Here is a 9,825-nt window from a genome sequence, read left to right on the forward strand (position 1 = left end):
CGACGCCTAACAGGTTTATTGTCAGAAGTTTTGCAACCCGAACAAGCTCGGAAGGGACGGAATGTGATGGGATATGATGGGAATGATGGGATTCTCCCTTGAGGCTTGTCCTCAGTTTTATAGGGAATTTGAAAACCGCAGTGAAAGGGGAAAACATGCAGCTTAGGCTTCTGAGCTGCCCATCGACCCACCCTCTGAGTCTGCCTCTTTGGGAAACTCGATCCAGGGGATGGGCTGGGATTGATTAGCATCACGCTGCCCCAGCCCCGCAATGGGCTGGGTCACCGCAAAAATGAATCAACCAATGCCTAGGCATCTTTTTAAAGCTTACATTTTATTTCAATGAAAATGGGCTCCTTTTTTTTGAGCAACTAAGAAAAAATAGAAACCTTGGTTTAAATGTTTCTTGTCTGATACAGAAATTCAACCAAGATGTCCAGCCATATTGGAGAGTATTTTAAGGGGCATCTCTCTCTGTCACTTTTGTGAAACCTCTTAAGGACTGGTTATGACATTTCTTTGAGGGATGAGGCATGAGGTTCAGCCTCTGCTTTGACTCAGACTGAACTGTAAATTCTTCATACGTCAGGTGAATTGCTCTTGGGTTTATAGCTCATTTGCTTCACATTTTTTGGCATTGTAACTAGTTCAAAAAGGGTAATGATGTAAAATTGTTTATTATATTTAAGAGAGCCATGTTGAAAATTCCCTGATCCTACAGCATGGTAGTCATAAGAAATACATCATGTCTTAACATTCAGGACTTTTACTAGCCATTCAACAGAGTGCCTTCACAGCAGTCCTACAGTGAAATGTGTTATTTAAGTCAACAGTACTTACTTCTGTTGAGTATTTACAGGGACTCCCAAGCAAAGCTGGAACTTGTGACAGAGCTGAAATTAAATTCAGCCCAGCACAGAGGGCAACAGCCCAAAATGTAGCACTTACTGTTCAAATGGGTAGAATTCATCTTTAGTGAGTCATTTCCAGCCAGAGACCATAATTTAACATTAACTGAATATCATCTTCAATATCAGGCTGAAAAGTAGCATTTCTCAAAGAATGAGAGAGTGAACAACACCTGTATAGTTTTAGATTGTAAATAACAAGTGGATTGTCTCTAACAGATATCATGTAAGTATCAGTAGTGTCAAAAAGAGATTAATTCCCTCATTTACCTCCACTGAGTGATTGAAGCCAAGATTTGCAAGCCTAAATAGCTGTAAGTAGTTGTAGCCTGGTTTTTAAAGCTGATGCTCTCCTAGCTTGTTGGCTTTATTGAATGCACAGCATTTCTGAATTGGAGACTGATTGTGCTAAAACTCTTAAGTGAGCTTTTCTAGGGGCATTAGCATTGGTTGGTTGTGAGGTGCTGTGGGGAGGATGGCCCAACGCTTGGAATTCCATATCTGAGGGGCTATCTTGGGTAAAAATTCTGAGTCGTTGTGCAATTATATTTTCCACATGACACCAAACACTGCACTGACACACAGAACATGTCCAGTAGCTTTCGGTGCATCTTCTTCCTCCTCCATCATTTTGAATAGTGTGTGGTTAAATCTCCTAGAATGCCATCAATCTCTCAAGATGATGATCAGCAGGTTCATTGGTTAAATTTGGTCTGGGCTCTCTGTAGTCGATTATAAACCTTTGCACTAAAAAAGGCAGGCACAGCCTCTGCCACTTAAATTAATAAAAAGTCCCATCCTTCTGTCCTTTACTGCAGTAATTTAAAACTTTGACCCAATCAACCCCTGAATGCAAATGAGTGAGCAATCTGGAGAAGCAGAGTGTTGATCCAGTCAATCTACAGCCATTTTCAGAGCAGATTTTAAAGATGTACGTGACATTGGCCATTAGTGAGCCAGAAAAGATGAATGAGCCAATAAACGAACATATTTCACTTCTTTCATCTGCCAAGATGAAACATCATCTTGGTGTTCGGTTGCTTTTTGTTGTTTGGTCTTTTATTTTCTTAATTTGCACGACAGTATTTTGAAAGGCATGCTATCAATCCTTTAATTGACTTTTCTAAAGAAATATTTTTTTCCAATAAGTCCCCTTGAGTGGGTTGGTCTTGAGGATTTTGGTCTTCTTAAAGTCTTTCCTTTGCAACTCATTAAAAAGATTTTGATTTGTAAAGATATTGTCTATAAGACAATTTAGAAAACAAATAGAAAAAATGAATATTTGGCATTGAGTTTTAAAAATGAGAGTGACTGAGCTAGTAAAATTAACTATCCAGAAAAAAAAAAAAATCCACTTACGTTTTTCTTTTTCCAGTTTAGTTACATACACAATTGCTTTAGGTGTTTTGTGAAAGTTCAGAGTAATTTTAACAATGTGTGTGGATTCTGTTGAAAATGAACAGTTACTTTCAGTCATTATAGAAGTCCAGACTATGTCTGAGAGAGCAAAACACGTCTTTGCAATAATTAATAAATTATCTGACACCTGTCAACAGAGAAAAAAGGAAATAAGCAGCCTATTGTTGTGGCAGTGTTATTTTTGCAGATGCTTCTTGCAGTTTTCTTATGAACAAAATATGAGTGTTTCTTTTTACATATTATCTGTTGGACAGTGCACTATCAAAAGTAAATTAAAATAGGATTTTAGATTAATAAACAGTTTTACACTAAGAGTAAAAAGATCTAGCAGTATTGGCGACAAATTCCTTTGGGTTATGTTGTTTTGTTTTCAGAGCAACTGGGATTTTATTTTACTTTCTTGTTTCGAATGATTTAGTTCATTATTATGAGTTTTCTTCATGGTACTTTATGGTGTTTTGATCAGCAATTTATCTTGGGGCCTTAAAACATGTGTTCATTTATGTGTTTAGCTGACCAGCTGCCTTCCCTTTTTTCCTTTTTCCAATGTGACATTAAAATGGAGTGATTCCTAGCAAGGATCTTTTAGCGGAAAACGCATCTTACTCCGTGCGATGCTAAACTGTTGCCTTTTCACAGAGGTCTCTACCCCTTTCCCCTGCCCCATCTCCCAGCAGAGGTAGAGCAGCCCCCCTCTGTGCTCACCAAGCCCCAGTCGTCCCCCCGCCTCCTCCCCACAAAGAGGTGAAGTCCCCTGAGTCTGTAATTGCCAGGAGATGAAGCGATGATGGGGAGTGATCACAGTCAATAGCTTTGATTAACAATAAGGTGGAAAATTAGCAATGCTAGCATTCAGCTCCCCTGCCTTCCCATCCCCATATGCTCCCCGCAGCCTGTGCTGGCTGGTTAGCAGGGTGGCCACTGTGCCTGGTGGGCTGCAGAGTGACACTGGGAGTGGGCAGAGGGGGAGAGCAGGCAGCTTTCTGGGGACACTGTGGACAATGCTCCCGGCCCTGTCTCTCCAGGCTCCGCCACGCAGGCGGGGGAAGGACAAGGTGTGCCGTGTGCTGGCACTGTGGCTCTTGCTGTCATTTGTGGATTTAATTGTGTCTGGACGTGTTGTGATCAAAATGGCAACTACTGTTACTCCTGTGACCCCATCAGCAGCTCTGGTGTTGTTTCCGACAGACTCCGAAGACCTAGAGAGGGGGAACGACAGCGGGACACCACTCCCCACCTCTGATAACGGCGACAATTCACTGGGCTACACAGGTAGAGTGCACCTTTCCGAAATATTCCTGACTGCCTCCTTCTGACACTTTCCACCTACATCTGCCATTGCCACCTGTACACGTTCTTTTAATCATCTTTGCTAGCTGGCTCTCTTTCACCATCACTTTTAGAAGTTCAACGTTGTTAGTACTGTTGGGAAATACTATTGTGTCTTTTAACTAACCAAGATGACTGTCCCTGTGTATGTTAGTACATGTCAATGATTTAAGTGTTTAAATTTGCCTTGTTGAGACAATGCACCTATTATTTTCCTTTGAACTGTATATATTAGTGCATGAGGAAATATATAATCTCAAAGAAATTTTTCCAAAGACCTAGGGGATTGTTCCACATGTTTATTTGGGGATTTTTTTTGCTTTGTTTCTATTATAAACAAAAGTAAAATACATTGCAGCAGGGAAGAAAACCCAAATGAGACTAAACTGTGATTGGAGAAGAGTATGTTTCATTCACTTCTGCTTTGCATAAACTAAAGAAATGTGTCTCTAGGCCAAATAAGAAAAGCCACAGAATAAGCAGCACCATACAGCAGTGATCCCTGAGGAATCCAATTCAGTAACTCTTCTGCAGCCTGAAATGTTACCCAGCTCCGGGAGTCACTGACCACAGCCCAGTCTCATCTGCAGTCATGGTTTTTCATGAACAGCTGATGGTCCAGTGTGACTCAGATATTCCTAAATGAGACAGTCTTGCAGGGTACAAGAAGAGGATAGGCAGGTATATAAGATAGAGAGTGAGAGAGAGAGCAACTTGTCTATTCAAAAAACTTCAGTTCCTGTTATATGCCACTTATAGTGATTGCAGCTTTCATCACCTACTCCTCACAATCATCTCTGCATGTGGTTTAAAACCTTGATACATAATTTTATTTCAGTTTAAAATACTTTTTATTTTTTTTCTAAAAAGGTAAAAAAGCTAAAGCAATACAAATTTCCCCTCAGTCAAGATAGGTGCCTTTTTAGGAAAACATAGCATGAATCCTGCTGCATGTGGATTATTTCGACTTTTCTACCTTCTGAATATTCCTATTAATTTTGTTCTAAATTCTTTCCCTTGCACTCTCTAAGTTTGTGACATGTACATTCTCTGGTGCTTGTGGGATCATCATATTGACAAAATATAGCTTAAAGAATGGATTTTTCCTTGCTGTAAGTTAGACTTTTGCTTTCAGAAAACAGGGCTGAGAACCGTGATCCCCGGGTCTTGTGTATAAACAGCCACTAATTTACTTGGAACAGCGAGTCAGAGTCTTTTAATAAAAAATTGGCTTAGTTTTACCTGGAGATGAGCAATCGGTTCCCCTCCAGCCTCCTCACCCATCCCTGGCCCGGGGCTGGTGCTCGACAGCCTCCCACCTTCCCACGAGGTAGGAGAGGGGCCCTGTATGCGCCCTCCAAAATCCCCCTTAGGCACAAGAGCAACGGGGGTAAGAATTTAGAGGGAGACTCCATCCTTTTTCCCCATGGAGAGGGGCTGGAGGTTTGACACAGGCCCTGCCATGACAAGTGCACTGGGTGGGTGATGGCAGGCAGAGGGTGCAAGGGCTGCAGGCAGTCCTGCTCCAGTATTTAAGGCAAATAAGGCAGCGTTTAAGACAAATCTCCTCTCTGAGCCTGGGGGCATGGGACAATGTCCCAAGCAGAGCACAGACCCTTTTGCATCTGTCCACCCCTGAGGATCCTTCTCCCATACCAAGGTGCACACGAGCAGCTGGGCATCCCAGGAAAGGCCTCTGCAGGATGTTGCAGCTGTTTAACCTGCCTCTCTGGGACTAATGGGGTCATTTGGGAGGACTGACAAAGTCAACCCCTGCTCTAGTAGCTCCCCAGAGGCTCCACTGCTTAACTCTAGGCCATATTTTAATAGGCATTTTCCAAGTAGGCACAAAAGTCAGGATCAAGTTAGAGGCAAACACAAGCTGAACAAAAATTAAAACCTAGAAGGTGACTGGTTTTGTTTAATTGGAGATTTTGTGGCTTCTATTTGAATGAAAGACCAAGTTTTTCATGTTTAAAGATTTAATGATCCAGTATTTTTTCTCCACTATGTAATAGTAATCAGTAACACTATGTGTGTTTACCTTGGTCTATATGGAAAAACCCTGAGGTATTTACAAAAATTAGTCCAACAGGTTTCTGTAGTAATCAGTAAGAGATTTTAAAAATAATATTCATTGGAATGCAACCTTACAAGTAAAGTTACTTTTTTTTTTTTTCCCAATCGTGGGCTCATTCATATGGGCGTTATACGGAATTCCTGGATTTTACAGAAGTATTCTTAGATCGTTTTTGTTCTCTCTTATCTTTAGAATTCTATTCTCCAAAAGGAAAGCCATTTCAGAAGCTTGTTTGTACTGAAAATTCTCTGACTCTCCTAAAATCACTTGGATTAAGTCTGGGATGCCTGGACCCTGGGGTAAAATAAAGAGCAGTTTATTTTTCAATCATGTTTCTATCTTCAGGTGGTGCCTGAATGGACAAAATGCACACAAGTTGGTAACTGCTGTCATACCATAGGACTGTACATTTTTGCTCATACTGAGAGCACTGACACATCTGCAGGGCATATCTTCCATTCCATATAAGTTTAGCTGTGAGGTATGGAAACTAAACATTTGCTTGTATGGGAAGTTTCAGGATTAGAAATTATAACTTTTTTATACATCTTTTTCTTTCCAAAAATAGACGTTTCTCATGGTGAATATATGCAGCTGTTTTGTACTGTTTTTAAGCGGATGTACATGACTCATAGGGAGGGTTTCAGTGTGCTGTCCTAAAACCCCCTTCGTCACTATTATTCATTCTCCTAAATCACTAAACCAGGAGAATTTTTGGTGTCCCATTAGTTTTGTTGTCTCCACTGTGCATGCGAGCACTTGATTTGAGAAGTAACCTCACACCAAACAGTAAACTCATCAATTTCAGGGGGGTAAGAGGACATGGAAACCCAAAATGTTTCAGATAAAGTCTGAAGTTGTTAATACATTTCAAGATTGTTACAGCAGGGAAATGGTGAACTCCTATTTGACTTTTCATGATTTCGATATGTTATAGGACTGAACTCTAGATTTTTTTTAATCATTACAGTAAAGTGAGATCCAGTAGATGTTACACTTTTTATAGATCATCAGGGTTTTATAATCAAAATAATTATTAATAGTTATTAACTGTAGACACAGTTCAAGAGGCTTTATATGAATCTATGTTAAAGATGATCACTTTCAAAAAGCATTTGTAACATGCATAAGTAGGGGCTGAATAAATCACAGAATCAAGAAAAGAAGTTCAGCCACTAAGGATTGTTCCATATGCATGACACTGATATTAGACCGAAGGAGTTTATAAGAAGGTTTTTTTTCCTGCATATTTAATACCAGAGAAATACTAAAGAATAAAAAAACACATTTAAAAGCTGTTGTGACCCCACTGGCAGCATATTAAAAATGCTAGATATAGCTGGATTGATTCAGCAAATAATTTAGGGTTAAAAAGATAAGAACCTTTAACTGTAACTCTGTCAGTTTAAATAATTGAGGCAGGAAGATTACCTTGTCTGCATCTTCACAAAAGATCAGTTTTACAGTATCATGGTCAGATTGGAAAATAATTGCATACTTAAGATGTGTAACAGCAAAAATCTGAATACCTATTTAAACCATGTGGATAAAGAACAGGCCAAATCATAGTGAGATTCAATAGGATAAAAGCATATGAGTTAGATATTTTGTGTTGTATTTAATTTGTCCTAAGGAAGACACCCAAAGTAGCTTTCTAAAATGCTGCATGAGCACGCTTGTTTCTCTTCCTACAGAGCTTACGGGGACGTTAGATGACTAGCAGTGATGTAGATATTTTAAAATGATTGCAAGTAATTTCACGTCCCCAGCAGCTTGGATCCAAGTTCAGAAAGGTGAGGCAGGTTATAGGAGTGTGCACCAGAGAATATAATGAAATTTAATTTGATCACCAAAGGAAGGCAGGGGAATGGAAGATGCAGGTAGGAATTCAGTTCTTTGTCAGGTTTAGGCGGTGGAGATGTCAGACCAAGCTATTGTTTGGACAGGTACTTTAGAGGGGAAAGAAACTCTAAAGTTACCAATCGTTGCTTTTTTTTTTTTTTTTTTTTTTTTTTTTTTTTTTTTTTTTTTTTTTTTTTTTTTTTTTTTTTTTTTGGAAGAATAAAAGGGAAAACAAAAGAAGCTTGGATCCAAGTTCAGAAAGGTGAGGCAGGTTATAGGAGTGTGCACCAGAGAATATAATGAAATTTAATTTGATCACCAAAGGAAGGCAGGGGAATGGAAGATGCAGGTAGGAATTCAGTTCTTTGTCAGGTTTAGGCGGTGGAGATGTCAGACCAAGCTATTGTTTGGACAGGTACTTTAGAGGGGAAAGAAACTCTAAAGTTACCAATCGTTGCTTTTTTTTTTTTTTTTTTTTTATTTTAAATCCTGGAGAAAAGAATAGGGACAAACAGAAGAGGAAAGGAATCAAGGAAAAAGATCTCGCAGAGTTGTCACTGTATATCAGAGAAAGAATATGGAAAAACATCTGAATAAGATACTGGAGGAACTCAGGGGATGGAGAATTTAGAAACAAACATCATAGAAGAAATGCCTTTAAAAACTCAGGGTTTCCAAGAGAAGGGCTTGTAGTTAGCCACCAAATGGAAGAGATGAAGTGTTGAGTGATGTCCCGTAGTTCTGGAGAAGCTTTGAGAGCCACAACTCTGCACCAGGGAGTAAGGAAACCTGACAAGCATAGGATAAAACCATCTTGACTAAAGCTACTAAACATATTTCTCTGTTTGATATTTACTGTCAGAGCAGATTTTCAAGACTAAACTAATTAATATTTCCACATCAAATATCACATGTGGTGTGCCAGCCATAACAGTAAAGAATATGTTTCCTCTTGGCTCACAGGCTTCTTGTTTCCTCCCCAAGATAGTGCAAAGGCAGTAGGTGTCAAGTATGAGCCTCAGTTACTTTCCACATAATCAATGGCTGCAGAGTAATCTCTGAGATTGCATTGTGCTGTGCTATTGAAGTGTGCGCATGCAGGCTATCCCAGGAAGTAGCACATTTCCTGTTAAATCAACTGTGACATAAATATCGGGGATCATTTAACAGATCACAGACTATCGCTTGTGCTACAGCGACCAGAATGATGGCTTGTTAAATTAACGCTATACAGTCAAACATTTGCAGGCAAGGATCACCACTCCTCATTAAGTAGAGTTGTGACTTTTTAAAGGGATATTTCCAAATACTTTTCTATTCCTCGTTTTTTCCAACAACTCTTCCAGTATGCAAAGAAATCCTGTGGTTGCCAACGGTGACCCAAAGTTAGTCTTCAATTTTTTTCTCCCTGATTTTAATCATGAAAATATTGTGGTGATATTCTTTTGTATAACTAAAGACTCATTTTTTTCTCTCATTGCCTTTCTTCTTTACTACTATGTTGTTATGTCATCAGGAGAATTGTTCTTAGGGGATCACTGCTTGCCCCATGTCAAATAAGACAGGTTGGCCTTGGAGAGCATTTTAAGAAATGAAGGGGAACTCTATCTTCATCTCATGGCCATGTCTGAGACATTTCTTCCATTTTGTTCAGTTATTTTGCATAGGTTATGCTATGTATTAGAGGGTGCTTGTTTTGAAAAGTGGTAGTTCAGGAAACATGTTCAAGAAAACATTTCTTTGAAATCAAAGGCAGAAGTCTACACTAATAGTTACCCTGTGAGAAATGGAAGTATGTTTCACTTTTTTTTTCTGTTTTTTTTTTTTTTTTTTTAAGATTAGTAGAGCTAGTAAAAGTGCATACAGATTTTGTGTCTGAGAGGAAGAGTGGAGAGGAAAAAAAGCTGTGATATGCAACAGGATGAGAAATAAAAATGTTGGAAAGAAATATCTGCTATTTGATATTCCTTCTAAATTATCATCTTTTGTTTAACTTAGAAAAAAAGATCAACATTGGGGACAAAAACCACACAGCAAAAAGCAGTTTGGCTAATGGGTTGCAAATAGTGATGGATGAAGGTGTAGGTTGCAGAGTGTGGATATTTTTTATTTGGAGGAGGCTGTAATTTTGGATGGGGAGCAGGTAGCTAGTGATGTCTGAACAAAACAAAAACCTTATTTCCATACAATTCCAAGTGAGCTATTGGCATCTCTCATGTTGCACTGCATTCATCGTGGCAACCACCT

At 39.2% G+C, this 9,825-nt stretch overlaps 1 protein-coding gene across 8 annotated transcripts in view; it reads left to right on the forward strand.

Moving 5' to 3' along the window:
* Positions 1-9,825, forward strand: part of ROBO1 (roundabout guidance receptor 1) — a 704,028-nt gene that overhangs the window by 340,806 nt on the left and 353,397 nt on the right. For 7 of the 8 annotated variants that reach the window (XM_008631567.2, XM_017731506.1, XM_017731505.1 and 4 more), the window contains one exon: positions 3,516-3,599. The exons of the other annotated variant lie outside the window; for it this stretch is intronic. In XM_008631567.2, coding sequence (XP_008629789.1) covers positions 3,516-3,599 — 84 coding nt within the window. The remainder of the gene's footprint in view (positions 1-3,515; positions 3,600-9,825) is intronic. 8 annotated transcript variants of the gene reach the window in all.

Source organism: Corvus brachyrhynchos, unplaced genomic scaffold (genome assembly GCF_000691975.1).
Source record: "Corvus brachyrhynchos isolate BGI_N302 unplaced genomic scaffold, ASM69197v1 scaffold152, whole genome shotgun sequence".
NCBI lineage: Eukaryota > Metazoa > Chordata > Aves > Passeriformes > Corvidae > Corvus > Corvus brachyrhynchos.